The sequence below is a fragment of the Eurypyga helias genome, unplaced genomic scaffold (genome assembly GCF_000690775.1).
Source record: "Eurypyga helias isolate BGI_N326 unplaced genomic scaffold, ASM69077v1 scaffold3264, whole genome shotgun sequence".
In the NCBI taxonomy this organism is placed as follows: Eukaryota; Metazoa; Chordata; class Aves; order Eurypygiformes; family Eurypygidae; genus Eurypyga; species Eurypyga helias.
Genome location: NW_010248018.1, coordinates 20,957 through 42,748, shown reverse-complemented (window position 1 = coordinate 42,748; position 21,792 = coordinate 20,957). Strand labels below are relative to the sequence as shown.

Genomic DNA, 21,792 nt, shown 5'->3' with positions numbered 1-21,792 from the left:
AGAAATGGTGTTCAATAAAACCTGAATCCTGAAAGGGGCAAAAGTGTATGGTGTTGCATGAACTGCTTTTTGGTCCATTAGTAACAAAAGAGAATGTTTTGGAAACACTTATTAGGAATAAACATTTTGAAACAAGGCTGTTATCCCAGGGTCCGTGTGAGGAGGAGAGCTCATCTGTTTCTTTTAAACCCAAACAAGCCCACCCTGGCGTATTGGGGAGATTGCAAAAGATGGAAATCATGTTCAGTGTTTTGAGCCACTGTTCAGAAAAGGTATAACCTGAGATAACCTGTGTAACTGTAAGCCGGGCTGCCTGTCATCAGTCACAGGCAAAATTGGAAGCTCTACCAGGGAATTCTATTCACAAGGAAATAGTAAATTACCTTTCAGTCAACGTGTCTTTCTGAGACAATAGGTTTTGTCAAACTTGTTCTCGGTCACTGAGATTACAAATCTGGTAGTCTGGTTGTGCAGACATACATGCGTTACGCTACGTTTTAGGTGTCCGGGACTGGCTCACCTGCAGATCTCCCAGGTAGCTGGTTTAGCGTCTACTGGGATTCTGCTAAGAAAGGATTAGGTTTCGCACTCCATTAGGATCAGTAACCTGAGAGTAGGTGCAAAATCCTTGCAGATGGAACGGATGGGGTGGTAGGTGGAAACTGCATAGACCTGTCTACAGGTCTTGGTGACCTAGGCACTTCCAAATGGGAAGTGTGTTCCTTGTCACCCCGGTATCCTGTTCTGCGTAAAGCCAAATGCATCTTCACACATCTGGGAGGAAGAATCCAGACTTCGTCTGGAGATGTGAAGTACAGATCAGCTCTCCATGGTAGGCAAATACACTAAAAAATATTGACGTGGAGTTCTGGTGTCAGTGTTCCAGGAGGCTTAAAAATGCGATGTTGGTAAAACTGCTCTTGGTGTGGAAGAGTTGAAGAGTGTTCTTGATGGTTGGGTAGAATGTTTTGTAAATGAGGGTTTATTTTAAAGGTCCACTTTATTACAGCGTGGCTGGGTGAGCACTGGGACAGTGTGCAAGAAACAGGTTTTCTTACAAGGAAGTCAAAGCTGACAACTCTTTTGGTCTCAGTGGTAGTGACTGGGTGAGGTTAAGGCAGTATGTGTACTGGGCTGCAGTGAACACAGGCTGTGTCTTGTTCAGCCTTGGGTAGAAAGAATTGAGGAGTGGGGGAACGTAAACTGAAAGAAGTGTGGTGGTGTTAATCGTCCTTGAGTGCTAAAGGGTAGAAGGCTTTTTGGTCTTTATTGATTTGAGATGGTGTCGGTATTAAATGTTCCAAATAGACCAGGGCAGACAGATCCTGAACGTAAGAATGGTGCTGCGGCAAGTTCAGTTTTGACTTGATGACAAAACAGTTCTCGGATCTGGTCAAGTGTTGGATGACTTTTTGTTCAAGTATGTCATTTTTGCAAAGTTTTGGTTCTCTGTGTTTGTATTCTGAGTTTGTATTCCTGTTTGTATTCTGCCCCTGTACTCTGCTCTGGTGAGACCCCACCTGGAGTGCTGCATCCAGCTGTGGAGCCCTCAACATCAGAAGGATATTGACCACTTGGAGCGAGTCCAGAGGAGGCCACGAAGATGCTCAGAGGGCTGGAGCCCCTCTGCTATGGGGAACGGCTGCAAGAATTGGGCTTGTTCAGCCTGGAGAAGGGAAGGCTCCGGGGAGACCTTATTGCACCTTCCAGCACCTGAAGGGGCTACAAGGAAGCTGGGGGGGACTTTTTACAAGAGCCTGTAGTGACAGGACAAGGGGGAACGGGTACAAATTGAAAACAGGGAGGTTTAGATTAGATGTCAGGAAGAAATTCTTCATAGAGAGGGTGGTGAGGCAGGGGAACAGGTTGCCCCATCCCTGGAAGTGTTCAAGGCCAGGCTGGATGGGGCGTTGAGCAACCTGGTCTAGTGGAAGGGGTCCCTGCCCATGGCAGGGGGGTTGGGACTCGATGGTCTTTAAGGTCCCTTCCAACCCTAACCATTCTGTGATTCTATGATTCAGAGCATCTCCTGAAATGGTGCAGCTCTTGGGGCCAGTTTGTTTCCTCATTTTAACTTGTGGCAGTTTGCTGTCAGTCCTGGAGGAAGATAGGGAAATTGGTGAAGTTCATGCAGCTTTAAGGACAAAGACAAAATTTGTAGAAGATTCATGTCGCCAAAGATGGATGTGACAGGCAGGGATAGGAATCCAAATGAGAAGGGGGAAGGTTAAGGTGTCTGCCAGGTATTTCTGGTTTGGGAAGTCCTTTTTATTTTTGCATTTAGGTTTTTTCCTGAATACTCGGTTTGCACAAGGCAGAATTGCCCTAACTTTTTTTGGCATTAGTTTCCTTTAGGGTTTAAGAGTTATGTCTACTTACTTAGCCGAGGGGAAGCTAAATCTGCGTGTAGTGTTGCGGCTGATAGGCTGTAGGTGAGCCTGTCGTCTTCTGTTTAAAAGAGTTTAGAGTATGTTCTAACTGGAGCAGTCTTGAAGTTTTGCTCACCTCTTGGCATTCTGTGTAAGTGCTCCAAACACAGGGTCAGCTGAAGAAAGGGCTCTGAAACAGTGTTCCCAAGGACCATGTTTACACTGGTTTTCGTGCCAAGTGCTCGAATTGTTCCATTAAACGTGCTTAAAATGACATCACTAGTCAACGTCTTTTTGTAGAAACAGTTTGTCTAAAGATAATGGGATACAGCTCAGCTCTTAATGCTGAGTGGAGCCTGACCAGCGAGTTAAGTGGCTGTTCATGTACACCAGTTGGGCCTGTGAGGCAGGAGGAATGCCAGTGCTCGGAGTGCTTTGGTGGCTCGGGGTAACTTGCGGTCAGCCAGTCGGCTGCTGACAGTGAGTATCAGTGCAACTTCGAGCAATTTTACTTCGTTGCTGCTAGTCTTGGTTTCTTTTCAAGTTTTTTTTTTTGTTTTACTACCATTCAATGGAACTCCTTTACGTAAGAATCTTGAGAGTATTTGTTCAGCACAAACCTGCTTTTTAAAGATGTGGTGCACTAGCTCAGTGTATACAACTGCTCCTATAATTCTTTTGTTTCCTTTCTCACTAATAGTAACCTCTTTGTATGAGCGCCTCACTTGTTACTGTAGGAATACCGTCAGGAAAGAACTGAAAGTGAATTTCTACCGAGTGCTCAGTTTGAGAACAGTGTAATAAAGACCTTATTTTCAACAGCAGATCAAGGGGCAGGGTGGGGGTGGGGAAGTGCTGTGCATAAGAAACAAAATTGATCTCTTCTATGGTTAATTTGATACAGCTTCTTTCAGATGAACTGCTAATGATATGTTCAAAAGTGGAGGTTTTGGTGCAGAGCTGGGGAATATTAAGTATTGGAGTAGTGAGGTGAGGAACTTGAGCACCGGAGATGCGATGTTGGAGGCAGCTGGGGAGGTGCTGGTTTGTGGTTCATTTCTGAATCTTAGCTGTGTGTTCTGACACAGAGCACAAGGGACCAGTGTGTTTCTGAATTAAACTGGCACAGACAAATTTGAAAAGTCATACCTGGAAGGTTTTCTTTGAGAAGACTTTCAAAAGTGAGATCTCTCAGGAAAAAAATGCTTATTACTAAATACTGCTTAGTAATCCTAAATCCTGTTCATGTTTTCAGTCTCAATTGTAGTTCCTGATACAAATCAAAGGGCAGGGGGCATTGGGTGACCCAAGAGCAGCATTCAGGACTCCTTGTACAGAGAGTAAATGCAGTCGGGTCTGTTGCCATGCAACAGCCCAGCAGGTTTAGCTGGGAAGTATCTCCAGGTGACAATGGAGTATGTTTATCTCACTGAATGGTTAAAAGTGATTTGGAGTACTTAATTTTGACCCCAACCTCTGAAACATTAAATGCAATTCCTTTATGGCTGAAAACCACCTTTAGCCCTTCAGCTTTCTTTGTTGAAACGGTAAGCTGTGTAACCTTTTTCAAAGAGTGTGTGTGTTTTATGTAGTGCTACTGTAGTATTTCATGCTGTCTATGGGTGTGTGCAACTCAGGGCTTTTGAGTACTTGTGTGTGTAGTTACACATGCTCAGGTGAAGTTGTCTCACCATACTCCTGCAGCTGGAGCAAAAGTTCTGCTCTGTGTCAGCTTCAGTTATTTAATATAACTGGTTGCTTCACCACTGATCTGCCATGAGAAGGAAAGAATAAGGCAGGCACTGTGCTTTTAATTTCTTGAGTTTGATGTGAATAGTAGGTGTTCTGTCCCCATCCAAATCGCATATAAGTTGCAATCCTGGTATTCTGAAAACTCGGGATTGCTCTTCTCAACAGGCTTTAAACTCTTGTTTCCCTCTGCTGGATCTTTGCATTTCTGGCTGTACAGGAACAGCTTCAGTGAGGAATACAAATTACTGCATGCAAAGGTTTTTTTCTAGGCACTAACCATCAGCCTGCCTTTTCTTTGGAAAAATAGGTTAAGATGGAGTAAAAATCCTGTCAGATTCAGGAGCCATAAGTAACCTACTTACTGTTATGTAAAAATAAAGGTGGCTGCTCCACTGGTTCTAATAAATCAGAGGGAAACTGTGCACCCTGATCATGCATTGCTTTCTAAACAAGGCACTGCTAAGCATTGGTTCCCATAAGGACTAGGGTCTTGCTGAGATTTGTGGCATGGTGGAAGTTCGTGTTTTAATCCTGAAGCTTTTTGGTGTTTCAGAACTGCTTTCTGATGCTTCAGCTTCTGAAATCCACCTGATCTGACAGGTATTGTAAAGACTGCCTGTTGTCTACCAGTTGAAAAACCAAACAGCCTGCTCAGGACTGTTGGTAGAATCAGCCTTAATCACACCAAATACTTGGAAGGAATACCATTTAAGTTAGCTGAAATTTATTTAATAATCTTGTTTAAATTGTTTTCCTGGTTCCTGCATTTTTTCCTTTTGTAAACTATATTTAGCTGTAGGTACAGAATACAGATTGTTGACTCTCTCACTTGGATGTTCAGATGACTTGGTATTTCCTGGTTAAAAATATCCGCTGTGCCGTTACTTCCTTGATCACTGGTATGTCCATAGAAAGAAATGTTTTATCTTTGATTTCTGCCCGTCTCTGGAGCTTTTCCAAGGAGAATCACGCATGCTGTTGGGGGTGTGGAGGAATGTTGAGGACTCCATGTTAATATTCAAAGTGTACTCCTCTGGAGTTCCTAACTGCTGTTTGGCTCCAGTTTTCTTAGTGTTGCAGCAGAACTGTAGATATTGCAGGTATATTGTTAATGTGTTTTGGTTGGCTCAGGCAAGAAACTTGGAGACTTCAGAAGTACCGAACAGACAGAGTGGTACAGTTCTGAGTATAGACAGGTTGAGTGTGTGTGGCACTTGCAGCTTGAGAGCAATGAGTGACTTGGCTGGCCGTGACCTTTACTCTTTCCGTGGTCTGTTTGCCAGTTACCTTTTGGTAGTCAGCTCTCAGGATGGGTGCACTCATGTACAGTTTCACAGAGAGCTGCTTTTCAAACAGTGCATCTAAGAAGTAGTCCTCAGTTTTGCGAGGAACTAGGATCAAGTTAAGTCTAGCAACTTCAGCATTGCCTAAACCTCGCAGTTTGTGCACGTTAGGCCTGCTTTCTTCCTTGATGAATTCTGAAACAGGTCGTTGTGCTGATGTGCTGGGCAGTCACGGGTCTCACTGGGTCTCCGATAGTCTGTTCCTTCTTCCAGTGCCCTGGTGTCTGCTGTCTCAGGCAGCCAGTGTGACAGAGCTCTGAGGAGCTTTTTGGGTGTAATCTAAACTCAAGGCAAGTGGCACTGTGCCCTCCCTCTTTTCTGTCCAGGAAAGGAAGACCTCCTCTTGCATGTGAGTTGGTGGAATAATTCCTCCTCAAGGGGTTTGTAATGGAGTTGGAGCAGGTGGTGTGCAGATACTTGCACGTGGTCGTTGTAAAGAAAGCCTTTCATACTTGATTGCCAGCACTGCAGAAGTAGACACGCTGAAATTTCAGAGGATTGAAGTTAGGTTTGTGCCTTCCAACTGTATATCCAGATGTAAATGTTTTCATGTGACACATATGAATCTTTTAACGCTTAAATTAATCCGTAATACTTTAAAACTACTCTTACCGCACATATGCTGTCAAGACTGTACTTTGGGATATTAGATTGCTATCTGCTGGAGTTGGAGGCTGGTTATGGATACAGCTGTAGTAGGGATACAATTTTCTGCTGGTGTGGTAAATAAAAGCAAACCACCCTTTTTTATTTTCTCTCACAATTCAGTACTAAGAATTCTTTCACTGACTTTAGAGGAGTGGCAGTGGCTCTTTGACTGGCGGCCTTTCAGCAGTTAAGGATGAGATGTCATAGAATCACAGAATGGTTTGGGTTGGAAGGGACCTTAAAGACCATCTCGTTCCAACCCCCTGCCATGGGCAGGGACACCTTCCACTAGACCAGGTTGCTCAAAGCCTCATCCAGCCTGGCCTTGAACACTTCCAGGGATGGGGCATCCACAGCTTCTCTGGGCAACCTGTCCCAGTGCTTCACCACCCTCTCTGTGAAGAGCTTCTTCCTGATATCCAATCTAAACCTCCCCACTTTCAATTTAAACCCATTACCCCTTGTCCTGTCACTACAGGCCCTGGTAAAAAGTCCCCCCCAGCTTCCTTGTAGCCCCTTCAAGTACTGGAAGGCTGCAATAAGGTCTCCCCGGAGCCTTCTCTTCTCCAGGCTGAACAAGCCCAGCTCTCTCAGCCTGGCCCCATAGCAGAGGTGCTCCAGCCCTCTGAGCATCTTCGTGGCTTCTGCTGGACTCCATGGTTATGTCTGCAGATCTGCAGAGAGTACTGGCTGTATGTGCACTTGCCACCCCTGTTCTGAAGCATGTTACTGAGCCCTGATACGGGGTACTTTGAAACTACATTGGGAAACTCCAGTGAGAAAGTCTGCTTTTATCTCTTTGGAAAGATGATAGGTGGCTGTGAACACATGTGGCCTGAAGAGCACAGGGCTTTCATTTATCACTGCTTGCTTGTATTTTACTGTTTCAAGTATAAAGCTCTATTGGAGTCCCCAGCCATTACCGTTGAAGACAAAGCATCCTGTGCAGCACCAGAGCTTCCCAATTACATAGTTTATTCTGCTCAGATTCCATAGAATAGTGTAGTGATGCTCAGGTCAGGAGCCAGGATCTGTGCTGTTTTTTTGTTTTGGCATGTGGCTTGTGTTGTTTAGAAAGATGTGATCTAATTTTGTATTAAATATTTACCAGGCCCAAGAAGCAACCTGTCAAGGCTTTGAATGGGTGAAAATTGTGTGGGGATGTCACTGCCTAGTTAGTCAACCGCTCCCTTTTAACGCGGGTGTTCATGTAAGCTCCCTTATGAAAGCATTAATGTACTGAGCTGTGGGGTGAAGTGTTTCCTAGGAGGCTGTTGCTGAGCTGCAGGAAGGGGCTTACCAGCTGACGTGGGTGGGAGGACACTTGGGCTGCGGGGAGCTGGTAAGGGGGTGTTCCAGCATGGTGTTGTACCCACCCCTGGCTTTTTAGGAAGGACCTACTGGATGTGTTGGCAATGCTCGCTGTGGCTTTAAGGCTTTCTGTAAACATCTGCAGCTTGTTCCCGCTGGAGAGGTAACAAAAGCGTTGGGGGTCTTCCTCATCAGAGGGGAAGAGTGTTCCTGTTGCCATGCTTACATCAGTTGTATGTGCTGGTCAGTGTGTGAGTATTGCATTGTCTGTGCTGCTTTAAAACACTCAGTACAGTTGTGCTGGAAGCTTACAGCTCTTTAAGAACAAATGAATGTGTTTGTTCCAGGTTCTGTCTGAATTTATGGTTTGTAAATAGGAGTCTGCTTTTGCTTTTCAATTACAGGTTAAAGCAGTAATTTCACAGAGCCTGTAGAGTAACCTGTTCTGCATGTTTGCTTGGGGGGGTCCTAAGTGTCATTTCAGCTTCAGGCTGGTGAATTATTTGTGAAAAGGGTGGGCTGGCCTCTTCTTGGAGTCTTGTAGCCATTTTTTGCCTTGGCCTGCTGTTGCTTCCTGTCATTTTGGCACATCAGGGGCCCAGCTGGAATATCAGTTGGTAAGTGTGCCTCTGAGTTACAGCAGTGGAGGCTCTGCTGTAAGTTTTAAGTTGAAGTTAATGAATTGTGTTATTCATTGACCTAAATTTCTGTGCACTGTAATTTTCATTAAATCTTGTCCTAACTGTAGGTCACCTAGCTGTCTTAAATGTGGTGGTTTCACAGTGAAACGGAATTAGAAATGATTGGGCTGTGGTGAACCTTGTGGTATGGCAAGATAGTCAGAAAATAGGCTAGCAAAGACTGTAGAAAATACTGAGGTAAAGGCACGAAAGATCTTTCTCATCTTCAGAGTATTTCCCTGACTTTTCTTAAGCCTAAACGGTATTTCAGTTAATTTTACTTTAAAATCCAAAATGCTGGATTGAGGGGTTTGGTTTGAGCATCTATGTTTATACTGTAAAGGTGTTTGTTCTCATTAGGTACAATGAAGCAAATCTTCCATATAATTGCATTAGTGATACGTGACATTAAAGTTTAATTGGCTTATTTTAAATATTTTGCACATCAATTTCTTTTAGATTGTGAAAATTGAAAAGGTCATGAGTGCAGTTTAATATTCTAGGGTGAGAGATTTCAATTCTAGTACAATTTGTAGAGAATTAATTAGGAAACATGACTAAAAGAAAAAGGATGTTGAATGCAAATTAGGCTGTTCATTAGAGTACAGAAGCTGAAGCATCTTGGAGTATTGAGGGAGTTCAGTTGCAAATTCAGTGAGCACCTTGGTTGATTTTTTTTTTTTATGTTTAGAGTAGAAGTTACTGTAATTGTTCGTCACGGCATACGTAAATGTACCATAATTGTCACAAGGCAGTCAAAATGTGCTGCCTTTTTCAGAGTTCTCTTTTAACCACTGTTGTTGTTTTGCAGGAGATTGATGAAGCCTGCAAGAGGATAAAACGTGAAATCGATGATTTAGGCCCTGAAGTTGGTGACATCAAAATCATTCCCTTGTATTCCACCCTTCCTCCGCAGCAGCAGCAAAGGATTTTCGAACCTCCCCCACCAAAAAAACAAAACGGAGCGATAGGAAGAAAGGTAAACAGCACAGTTGTGTGGGCAGTTGAGTGTATGCTCTTTGGCTGGTTTAAGTGTACTCGGACAACAGCGAGCATGTGTGTGCCTGAGCCTTAATAATCCTGTGTTGTGTCACATCAACATCTGTAGGTGGGTCGGAGCTTGTTCCTCAGTGCAGTTCAAAAATGTGACTCGGTCTGTCAGCCCAGAACGTTCTGGTGACAGTTGGATGTGACTGACGGGGAGTGGCATTCATTTAACTTCTTAGCAGGAGTACGACCAGTCAGGTTAGGAGCTGCGTTTGACAACCACGTGGTTTATGTGGAGGGATAGGATTTTTTTTTTCCCCCTAAGTACACTGACACATGCTCTTTCTGGAAACACAATGGCCTGTCTCTTCAGGGGATCTTACCAGGCAGGTTTTGTCTGTTTCTCAAGGTTTCTGAGAAGGTGCAAGTTTAAACAGGAATTTTGAAATCGGAGGTTTGTGTTTTCTGTAGTAGTAAGGAAGGAATTGAGGTTCTTCCATTGGGCAAAATGGATTGAGAAACAGCAGAACTTGAAATGCCACTAGTGAGTGTTCTTAGAATAGCTCAGTTGCTGCGTGCTCACAGAAACTGCATTAGAAGTGATGTGGGTGTTTCCCGAAAACCCAGCATCGGGCAAGAGTCTTACTAGAGCTCCCTGAAGTCAGTCTGACGGTGTGTGAAACTGCAGCAGTCACCAAGTGAAGTTTCTGAAGGTCAGAGCTGCAGCGGACTGTCTGCTCTGGGCAGGGTTTGTTCCTTGATTGTCTGCCTTTCTTGTGTGCAGTACAATGCATGTACAACAGTAGTGACAACTGTCTGGTGTTCTGGAAGAATAAATCACTTAGGTTTAGTGGAATGATCCTCTCTTTCCTACTGAAGCTGATTGCAGGAAGCATTCAGTCTGAAATCATGATACTAATGCTGCAACAAGATTGTATTAGCAAATGACTTAAATGAATGAAATTGCTTTTCTGTGATGAACAAGTGATAGCTGTGTATTTCATTACGTTTTCATTCATGTTTAAAACTGCACTTCCGAATAGGCAGCTTCTGGTTTTCTTGATAAGGGCTAACAGATGCAGCGCGGAGCTCTCCTTGTGTCAAACTGGCAGAGCCAGTGCCGGTGTGGAAGGGGAAGACGTGCTCAGTGCAGCCACCGGTTTACTACCAGAAAAATTGCCATGCTTGGAAGAGCTCCGCTGTAGGCAAAAGCAGCAGCGGATTCAGACCTGTAATGTTAAAACAAACAGAAAAAGCCAGCAAACGGAAGGGCCTTTGCCAACCGCTTTTTGCATGTTTTGGCTGAGATGTTCTGGTTTCTGTGTTTCAGTTTTCTTTTCCGTAGCAAATCCAGCAGTGAAAGTGTGTCCGCACTGTAAATTGGTGCGGATGTTGGTTTAGCCTTAGTGATAAGATGGGCCAAGTAGGACCATGGGTTGCTGTGTCTCCACTGTCCTACAGACTGTCTGCTTCCACCCTCTCCTGTGGGAGGGTGAACCTAGTTTTTGGAACTGCTGAGCAGAGGGAGCTAGCAGGATGTCTGAATCCTTTCAAAGCTCTAATGGTCATTAAAACTGAGTGAGGTGCCTGCCGTACCTCAGTAAGTCTCTCCTGAGCTTTCCCTTTGTGAAAGACAAGGAAGATGCTGGATGTTGTGTGGTGTCTTGCCGTAGTAGCGCTGGTAACACTAGTGCTGACGCAGCTTGATAACTTGGCACTCTTTCTCCTCTTCCCGTGTGCTAGGCAGGATCAGCTTTTATTGCAAGAGAGTTTAAGATTAAAGATTAAAAAATGCTATTACTAGTTGCAGTTAACCAGGGTATTTAATTTGTAATCTGGAAGAAGATGACCTAACAAGGATCCTTTCTACTCCCCTTTCCTACCTCATCCCTTCTTTCCAAGCTGTGTTCTCATTTTTGTTTCGGGAGTCTTAAGCATTACTCGATACTGCCTAGGTGACAGAGGGAGACTGTTTGGTGTAGGTGGACTTTGAGTATTAAAGTAACTTGTTGATATTTAAAAACTGATATTTAAAAACTTTTTAAACACTCAGTAACTGCAGTTAAAGCTCATTAGGTACAATTAATTGTTTTACATATTTTAGTGCTGATTTAATTTGTTTGACTTCCAAGGAATTTTGTAGGCTAGAAAGACGTGGGGTCATTTCCTCAAGCTTTTTCTTAAGTTTCTTGTGGTTTTAGATTAATTCTAGTTTTTAAGCAATGGACGTTAACAGGTGAGCTCTGTACGTGCAACGGAATCTACTGTGTAAATAACACTTTTTCTCCTACTTTTGGAAACTTCTGCATGGTTCAAGTACAGGTTGAATTGCTGGACCTTTGTGGCCTAAATTGCAGTGCCCTAACAGAAACGGGTGATGAAAAGCAGGACCAAACCCGTTTGACACTGCTCTGTAGGTGGTGTTCAGAGGTGCTGGGTATGGATGCTTTGTGAGTTAGGTTGGGGAAAAGCTGAGACTTGGTGGAGAAAGCACACTCTACCAGCAAGCTGCGCGTGGATTGGCTAGTCTTATAGCGTGGGATTTCTGGTTTAATTTGCATATTTAATGACTTGCTAATTTTTTAATGAAAACGTATTGCGCTTTTGTGTCAGCACTCAGTTGTATTGACGTTTGAGGCTTCTGTCTGCCTGATCTGTATAGGACACCTGTGAAGGAAAGGTGTACAGGGCTGTTTTTTGACGAGTTCTAAGCTCATTGTTTCAGGGTGGAACACCATAATTCCAAACCAGTTTAGAATTGTTTCCCACCAAAGCATTGATTTCAGTATGTAGTGTTCTTTGGGCAAGCTTAGCGTTTAAGTCTGCTTGAGAAGAGACAAGCTGAGAGTAGCAAGGGGCTGACTGGCCAAGTGGTCAGCCAGGAGGAGCGGAAATCAGCAGGGTGATTGGTTCAGGCTGGTTTCGTTGTAATTCTGAGCAAATTAACGGGTCTCTCAAATTGTCATTGCTAAACTGAAAACAGTGATGGCAGAATGCTCTGAAGTTAGGAAGTGAAAGGTAAGTAGTTCTGATGAAGTGCTGAACAGGTTTTCGGTCTTTTCTGAGGCAGCTCATTAAATTTGCCAATAGTGTGATTTAACATGGTCACAGTTGGCATGAGGTCTGACGATGGATATGGACTGTCCCCGTGCCTCTGACATGAAATCTAAATGATGGCGAATCAAGCCTCGGAACCTGGACATCACCTTTGCTTTATTTCTTGCATGAGACAGCCTTCAGAAAGCTATAGAAGTTTAAGAATGTGACCTTTGGAATATGTAAAGATATTTGAATATCTGGCAGTTAAAAAGGACCAAGTTAGAATTAACTACGTAATCAGGATTTTAGCTGGACTGTTTTGATAACTGCTGTATTCCCAACAAAGCAGAGGAGCATGCTGTGCCGGTACAGTTGTATGGCCTCTGATTTAACCAGTTTGCTCTGTATAGGCATTTAAAAAAAGAGGTTAAAAAGCTGGAACAAACAGACGGAGCTAAAGCGGTCCAGTGTAACTTGTCATTTTGTACCAGAGATGGAAGTATTTGCTCTTTTGTTGGTTTTTCTCAAAACTAGCCCTTGTTGTATTGTTGGTAGAGACACAGGGAGCAGGAACTGGACAGAAGCTGCTCTGATTTGAATAGGAGTTCAGCTGGTTGATTTCAGGTCATCCTGTGACGGTGTTAGAGCACAGCACTGGTGGTTGCCAATGGAGCAGAGGGAAGCCTGCTGGAAACTGTTGGTGCAGGGATGGCATCCGGGCTCTTTATCTTGCTGACAAGTAGCCACATCTACTGTTCTATTTTTCAACAGGTGGTTGTGTCCACTAACATTGCAGAGACGTCATTAACAATAGACGGGGTTGTGTTTGTGATCGATCCTGGCTTTGCGAAGCAGAAGGTAAGTACTATTTCACTTTCTTGTCCTTTGTGGTAGGAGAGAGGTTGGAGTCTGGTTTGCTGCGGTAACTCTTCCCTTTTTAAACACTGATAGTCTTCTCCCCACCTTACCTTGGTTGTTTTGGGTTTGGTTGTTCACGTGTGGTCGGTCTGCAAACTTCAGGTATCTAGAGCAGTCAGAACGGCCCAGTGCAGGAGAATTCCATTTTCAAAAAATGGAAATGTGAGAATTTTGAGCCTGGAATGTAAATCTCCTAGATACTTAAGGGTGGTTTTCTGCTGTGTGTCTGTGCTTGAGAATGCTTACATAAACCCAACAGGTCATACGAAAGTAAATAAAGATGGTGCTAGAAGCCATCTTTTAAGTCATGCCGGCGTAGAAAACTCCAGCACAGAGAAGAGAGGAGTGACACCTAGGGTAGTGCTGTTCCTTGTCAGTATTGGTCACGTGCTGTTGCAGCCCTGAAGACTTGTTGAGCTTGTGTTGTGCTGCTCGGAAAGTTGTGGAATGCTCAAGAACTGAAGTAGCTTACTTAGCCAACCTAGTAACAGAGGAAAGAAATTACAGTATTTGTATTGTATTATGTTTTCCACTAATTATAACTGTCTTTGTAACTTGGGGTCTTAGACTTACCCTTTAATACTCATCCACATAAACTTCTGTAAAACGAGAGATAAAGCAGCATGTGGTGCATTCTGTGAGGATGTCAGTGCGTCTTCATACACAGACATATCTCCATTTAGGCTGAGTTCTTCTCATACGTCATTCCTGTACGGGAAGAATACGTTCTGTAAGAAGAAATAAGGTTCTTGTACGTGTTCAATGGTGCACACCAGGAGAATGTTAAAACCTGGACCAAAGGACTTCAAACTACTCTGAGTACTGCTATTTTTGACAGTACTTTCCTATGATTTCTAATGAGCTGGCCAGGCTGCTGCTTGCCTATGGCTGCAGCGGGAGCTCTACAGCCAATTCCAGTGTGTATTTTGTGCTGTGACCGTCTGCACGCACCTCTGAAATAGATTTGCTTTGTCATCAGTCTGTTTTTTACAGTTGTCTTCAACCTTAATGTTAAGTTTTTCTGACCATGGTTATTCAGCCTTATAATTGTATCAGGGCAACTTCTTTTTTTTGTCACGGAATTCTTTGAGCATCAGGAGGGTGTTTAGCGCGCTCTAGAACCAATTGGACACGTTGCTTCTGCCATGAAAGTCTCCGCGGATCGTACCCACAAGTAAGGAAGACAGGGGCCTGGCAGGAGTTGTTACCAGGTGAACGAAACGTAAATGCTGTTCTCTAGGCAGTTGGTTTGAAGCTTTGTCACTGGTCCCCAGAGGCCTTTGTAGCCTTTTTTTTTTTTTTTTTCTCCTTCAGGATACAGACAACATGTCACTTCCGAGTCAGAAGCTGTGTTTGAAAATAAGCTTAAAGCAGTCTTCGGTGTTTTTTTTTTTTAGGTAGTTGTCTTATCCGTGAGCAGTGTTCATGCTTCTTTCCTGCTCTGATTCCGCTTTCCAACAGGTGTACAATCCTCGTATCAGAGTGGAGTCTCTCTTGGTGACTGCGATTAGCAAGGCTTCCGCTCAGCAGCGCGCTGGCCGTGCTGGCCGTACCAGGCCAGGCAAGTGCTTCAGGCTGTATACGGAGAAGGCTTACAAAACCGAAATGCAGGTGAGGGCGCCTGGTTTCAGATGGTCTGTCCAAGAACGTCTGGTCGATACAGGCAGCCAAGTGCAAGAGTTCGAATCCTTGTGTAGTTTGGAGTGTTCTGAATTTTTTTTTCCCCTCTCCCCCCAGGACAACACATACCCTGAAATTTTGCGGTCTAACTTAGGATCTGTAGTATTGCAGCTCAAGAAGCTTGGTATAGATGACTTGGTGCACTTTGACTTTATGGATCCTCCAGGTATCTATTTCTGTTTTATGTTTCCTACTGTAAGTATTTCATGTCTGGAATCTTTATTTTGGGGAATATTGTATGTAGTAACATGGGATAATTCTTTAATGTCTTAACTGTTTTTACTGTAGTCCGTAAGGAATGTCTTTTGTTTATACTGAGATTTCATACAATCACCGAATGATTTGGGTTGGAAGGGACCTTAAAGACCATCTAGTTCCAACCCCCCTGCCATGGGCAGGGACACCTTCCACTAGACCAGGTTGCTCAAAGGCACATCCAGCCTGGCCTTGAAACGTAGCATTGTGTGTCTTGCCAAAGCGTGCCTGGTACGTTTGTCTGCATGACGGCTTTTCATGGAAGCAGGGAATCTACTGGATGCCCCTCACCTGCAGAGGATGTGACAGTATTACAGGCGTTAGAGAATCTATTGCTTGGTGAGGTCTAACTTACTGCCTTGCTTACACATCTTCTCTGTGCATCAGGGAACAACCCTGTGTGGATAAAATAGGGCAGCATTTTTAACGCAGAACGTGTGGTTTTGGCTCAAGCTATGAAGTTAATGCGCATCTCCCTCTAACACTATTAAATGTTTGCATGTACTTTAAAAAGGGGTATACTGCTAATTAAAGCTGTAGATCAGCCATATATAAATACATCAGTTGGGGGTTTTTCCTCCTAAGATGAGACCGTTTTTAATCTGTAAGCTTTTAAAAGGCTCTGCAGAAGAGTTGGGTTCTTTGTGCTGTGCAGCATGTGTGATCGCTTAGGAGGAAGGCTTTTCTGCTTCCTTCCGTTTTCTTTGTGGGTGTCACACTTGCTGCGAGGAGCGCAGGATTCAGAGGATGTTCCTGGGGCCAAGATTTTTGAGAGACTAGGTGTGTAGAGTTGACGTGGCTGAGGTTTTAGGACTGTATCGCTCTATTTCGTATGGAACAAGGGAAAACGCATCGGTGCGTTGGTGGGCGAAGCGATACTGAGAGGATACTGAGTGTTTCACAGTGCCACTGGTGTTTGAATTTTGAAAACCAGTAATCTTCAAATATTGGAAGTGTTTCATCCAGTTAATAGCTCTAAGTCATTATTTCTCCCCAGTTCGTTCATGTATGGATGTACATAACTGAACTCGGTAACAGACTCGTGTTTGGAAGTCAGCTGGATGGAGAGCAGCAGTAAGATGGCATGTAGTGGTCTGTGCTCCCTCACCGTTTTTGCTTACCTAGAGCAGTGTGATTAATGTGCCTGCCCACACACTTTTTTTTCTTTCAGCTCCTGAAACTCTGATGAGAGCCTTGGAGCTCTTGAATTACCTGGCTGCTTTAAATGACGATGGAGACTTGACCGAGTTGGGATCCATGATGGCTGAATTTCCACTGGACCCACAGCTGGCTAAAATGGTTATTGCAAGTTGTGACTACAACTGTTCTAACGAGGTCCTCTCTATTACTGCCATGTTGTCAGGTAATAGCGGGGAAAGAGATGCTAAACAAGATGCACATCTTCAGTTGGGGGGGAGTTTGAGTTTTCCACATCAAAACCAGAAATATATTTCTAATAAAACCAAAATTATTGAAAACTTTATATTGGGGTGTAATCAATCGTTAGGGCTTTACCTAAAGGCTTGAAGCTAATGAATAGTAATGATAAGAAATGGACTTGCATAAAGTGATCAAACAGTTTGCTCTTAACCCTAGTTAAGTGTGTATTTTTGACTTGATAGAGTTGGGGGGCAGAAATCAGGCTAGTGGAACAGAAATGTCTTAGTGTGTTCAGTCAGGACCAGAAATGTCAGTTCAAGCACTCTGTTTATAAGGCAGTGAAACCTCTTTTGTGTTGTGCATTCTCTGCACTTCGATAAACCCCAGTATTTCCAAAAGGGTTACAGTGTAATTTATATTAAATGTGAGCTTGTATGTAAAACGACGATCCATTTTTCAGTCAGTAAGTGGCAGAGCTGAAGAACAGCCCTTACTTTTAAAGGGAAGAAAGGAGCTTTGGGGGAGGATGTACGTTTACGAGAACGAATTGGCATGCACCAGTGTACGTGGCTGGTGCGTTACGCGAATCGCGCTGCGTCAGAGCAGAGCTGCCTGCCGAGAGCTCAGTGAGAGGAGAACGTTCCCAAGCGAGCTTTGAATTCTGTTTCCCAGCTCTGTAGAACTGGCTTTGGCTTAGAGTTACTCGTCGTAGGACGGACAAGAGGGCTGAGTCTTAGGGAAACAGGGGCGTCCTGACTCGCTTGTCTCTGGGTGTGCTGTTGTACCAGGCGTTCACAACGCAGCTCTCCTGCGAGTGTGCTTGGCTTGGTCCAATGGAGGGGAGGAAAACAATGCTTTGGCTAAGTGTAAAACCTGTTGCTTCAGTTTAGACTGACCTATGTGAAAGTTTAAGAACAAGCTGAAATGTTTGTTGCAGAGTTATGATTGTTCAGACTCAGAGCAGATGGGCAGGGCAGAATCGTAATTCTTTTAATTACATGGTAGGCCTAATTGCGGAGGTGGTGGTAGGTTGGTGCCTGTCTTTCTCTTCCCTTTTCCCCTCTCCCCCCAGTCTCTGCTACAGATTAGTAAGTCTAGTATTTTTGTCTGTGCTCTTCGACTGCTGTGTCTTACTCCTTTTTCTGTTCACCTTTTCCCAGGCCATGATACTTTTCCATTTTAAGGCCCAATTAATGTCATGATAAATAAGTGGGTTTCATTTTTTTAAAGGATGGAAAGCTGGTTAATATATGGATTGTAACTAAAATGCTGCTTTAAAAAACACATTGTCCTAGTATTTGCGAGGACTGTTTCCCCAAGTAAACACTACTTTAAGCCAGCAGCATGACCATGTTCTGGTGCCTTAAGTCCACATAAAGCTTGTTGGCCTCTGGATAGCAATCCGTGTGCTAATAGTTTAAACTGAACAAAAAACTAGATGCCAGAGAAGAGCAGAGAATAGCATTGAATAAGTGAGCATATTAAATGGTGGTACTTCATTTTATAAGAGCTGTGGTGTCTTGCTCTGGGGTAGGAAGTGATATTACGTATTCGAAACAGTGATAAAACAATTTGGAATTTGCTCTTATTAGTCTGAGTTTGAAATTAAAATACACTATCTCTGTTTTCAAGTGCAGGACCCAAAACACAGGGTGTTTCTTTTGTACCTGCATTTCTGTTTTCTTTAATGCCTTGGTCTTTCTTGGTTTGTTACCATGTGATTCACTGTCGCAGTGTGTATTTTTTTTCTCAAGTTCCATCCAGTATTCAACTGAGCATATTTTTGGAATGTATTGTTTTGAGGCTTCTATGGGAATTTAAGAAAGAAGTTAAGCAAAGCCATGTGACAGTCCCTAAAAAGGCCCTCATCTGCTAGGGACAGGTATTCCTGTGAGATTGATGGGCTGCAATTATGAGAAGGCTAATACAGTCCCAAGCAGCTGGAAAAGCAGAAGGGTTTGTAGGATCTTATTTAGCCCTAATTTTCTTGAAGTGTAACCTCTTACTTACATCTGCTTAAAACCAAACCGATTCTTTCACTTTATGGAGATCTACAGGAGCAAAGATCTGTTTTAACCATGTTCAGCATCTTGTGAATGGATGTCGACACCACCAACCTGTGAGAACGTTGATAGCAAATTAAGTTGGCTACAGCACTGTCTGTGGTCTTTGATGTTTGGAAAGGGAACATAAAACCACAGTTTTTGGGTTCAGGTCAGACTTGAGTCAGATTTCTGTGAGAATATAGTGATAAAGCTCATCACGTTGCCATCTTAAAATTTTTTTTTTTATTTCAAGTAGTGCCAGAGGACGGTTTAACCTTCCACCACTACCGCTACCATTGCAACCTTTAGACCCAGTACCTTCATTCACGTGTCTGTGCCTACCAGTGCTGATAACGATACCAGCTGGGGAAGGGGGCTTGGCTGGAGTGTTCCCTCAAGTAGCAGATGGGTGATGAACCTCGTTTTTGTTTGGACTGTGCTAGCGCAGTGCAGTTTCAGAACCTTCACTCCGCCCCTGGAGGCGTTCCGAGGAGGCAGGTCTGTGACTGGAGTGTCTCACTGCATGGGGTTCTAGCTCCTGGTAGAGCTATCAGCACTGGGTCGTGAACTGAGATCTGTTTAGCCTCACAGGCAATCTTGATGGCCTTCAGACTGGAGATTTTGATGCCTAGTTCTATAAAATAATCAGGTACTCTGTAGCTTTGAAACCCTCTTGTCTTACAGATGGGGTTAGGTGTTGATGTACCAAATCAAGGTAGTAAACAGTCCAAGATGCAGTCGGAGGCCATCCTGCCCTGCCCTATGCTCTGTGAACTGACCTAGCTAGGCCTTGTTCCTCTATCTGTGAATGCGTGACTCATCGATATGGGCGTTTGTGTTGGGCCCATACCAACCTTGTTTAGTCCCACAGTGTTTTGTTCGCCCCACGGAAGCAAAGAAAGCAGCAGATGAAGCCAAGATGAGGTTTGCCCACATAGACGGAGATCATTTGACGTTGCTGAATGTCTACCACGCTTTCAAACAAAGTAAGTGTGCACCCGCCGCGGCGAGCTTGCCTGTTGCGCCTTGCTGCCAGCTGGTTCTGCTTTCCAGGGACAGCTGACGGGCTCGGGCTTGCTTGTTAAGCTATTCTGTTGTAATCTTAAATCTGTGTGTGTGTGTGCAGGATGTGAAGGAGCTCTTTAAGGGACGTGTCCCTTTTGGGGGGAAACAAACCTTAATGATCTGGCCAGGAGATCATGTAATAAACTGAGTGTGGAGAGAAGCCAGGGTTTTAAATCAATGCTGGGTAACCTTGGACAGAAGGGATTAAGCATTCCGATAATTAAGAAATATGGGAAGCTTGTTATCTGACATTAATTATAGAAAAACCTGCATAATTGCTTAGTAATTTCTCAGGGAGGTCAGTGCAGAAAATATGCTGAATTTGGCGAAGAATGTGTTCCTAGAACCAAGATGCCTTTAACCCCAACTTTTTAATAGTTAGGAATTCTGTAACGAGGCTTTGGGACGGACAGAGAGACAAAGGGGCGATTCATCAACAGGAAGTAACCTAGAGCCTGCAAATTCATTTACCTCATTTCTGCCTCTAGATTTTGAGGAAAATGTAGGGTCCTCCTCAGCATGGCTGAAGTGGGTGTTAGCAGCTGGAAAAAGATGAGAAGGAGCAGGTGAAGCTAGGAGTGCTCTGGAAAAATGCCTCCCTAAGTGGCACGCTTTGTTCTCAGTCACTTTCCTGGTGGTAAGTGAAAAGATCGCTCAACTGCCAACCACGTTAAGCGAGATCCTCCAGTTGTGTTTTCCTGTAAGCAGCCGTGTTTGCTCCTGAGTAAAGAGAGTGCCCCTTCTGCGGCAGCTCTGCTCCAGAAACTGCGCTGAGGTGTTCTGATGCTCTGTGGCAGTCCAGAGTGAGGGGATCTTTAGAGCACTGAAAGCTGTTTAAGCATCCCGTGACTAAGCAGGCACCTGCGAACTGGAGAGATCCGTGGCTTGGTGTCTGTCAGCTTTTTAGTTAACAGGATGCGGTATGTCTTGCAGGCATCTTGTGTTTCCGGAAGCTGCTGCTTTTGTGCTCAGGTTACTGAGGGGTGGGATTACCTGGGGAATAATCTTTTGTTCTGTTCCACTGTGAAATTGAGTAGGGTTTCTGGGATTCAGGATCAGAAAACAAAGTGCTGCTGCTGTCTGCATCTAGAACAATAAACCCAGTGATGGGTCATCTGAAATGCGTGGTTCAGACAGCGCAGGAATTTAGATGCTGTGGTACTTGACTGCGATTCCGCTGTGGAGCGCACAACAGCTGCAGCATTCATACTTCCTTCTGAGGATATGTTGTAAGACAAAGTGCAGAAAGAATTTAAACTTCCATTGTGTAGCCTGCCTGCCTTCTCAGCGCAAATGAGGAATACTTTCTCCCTGCACAAGAGCTGCTCTAAGTTTTGATTTTTGCTGAGGCTGGTTTTGTGGATTGTTGGAGTGACAAGGATCAGAAGGGCATCACTTGAAAAGTAGCAGAACTGTGAAGGAGAACTGGGTGTTGTGGTGTCCATGCAGGTGTGTATCCTGACAGAACGGCGTAGGCTTGCTGTCCTCGCGGCTCTTGCATTAGAGCTGTCAGCAGTAGAAGGAGTAACTTAGGAGTAGAGGGTTCTGCTACTGATGCTGTATCTTAGGGTCACCTACACCTCCCTAAACTGCCATCAGGTGTGTCACGCTTAGTGTGAGCTTAGTGGGTGTAGCTCTCAGCTGTTCCTTGAATGCTTAATTGAAGGAGGATCAGGTTTCTCAAGCACAATGGTTCCCTATGTTCAGTTACATTTTACTCTGCAGGTTTGGAAGATGATTTGTCTAGTTGCAAGCTGTGATTTTTTTTGAAATGTGCAAAATTTACTGGTGTGGTATTTCAGCAAAGCATCAGTGGTTGTGTGGATGTTATGGGGCGGTGTGTGAGCTAATTTTTTTTCATCAGGACCACATGCTTCCTGAGTAGAAAGTGATTTGGGCAACTTAAGTAATGCAAGACATGGTCACTTACAAAAGTTTATGGTTATTTCTTGTTCATCTGACTGATCAATCAGTTACTGTTTTATTTACTTGTTCTATTTGGATGAAATACTAATTTTTGATTCATGTGTTTTAATGTTGCAGATCATGAGTCAGTTCAGTGGTGTTATGACAACTTCATTAACTACAGGTCCCTGATGTCTGCAGACAATGTACGCCAGCAGCTGTCACGAATCATGGATAGATTTAATTTGCCTCGTCGAAGCACAGACTTTACCAGCCGAGACTATTACATCAACATAAGAAAGGCGTTAGTTACTGGGTATTTCATGCAGGTACGTGTGCCTTCTCACAGGGAACCTAGTCCGCTGCGTTGTGGTTTAGGCCCAGCCAGCAACCAGGAACCGTGCAGCAGCCTGCT

The 21,792-nt window shown here is 44.0% G+C and overlaps 1 protein-coding gene across 1 annotated transcript in view; it reads left to right on the top strand.

Moving 5' to 3' along the window:
- The window catches only part of DHX15 (DEAH (Asp-Glu-Ala-His) box helicase 15), a 39,212-nt gene that overhangs the window by 9,199 nt on the left and 8,221 nt on the right, over positions 1-21,792 (top strand). The window contains exons 5-11 of the mRNA XM_010150903.1: positions 8,915-9,082; positions 12,901-12,987; positions 14,509-14,658; positions 14,785-14,893; positions 16,154-16,345; positions 19,271-19,393; positions 21,516-21,706. Of these exons, the coding sequence (XP_010149205.1) occupies positions 8,915-9,082; positions 12,901-12,987; positions 14,509-14,658; positions 14,785-14,893; positions 16,154-16,345; positions 19,271-19,393; positions 21,516-21,706 (1,020 nt within the window). The remainder of the gene's footprint in view (positions 1-8,914; positions 9,083-12,900; positions 12,988-14,508; positions 14,659-14,784; positions 14,894-16,153; positions 16,346-19,270; positions 19,394-21,515; positions 21,707-21,792) is intronic.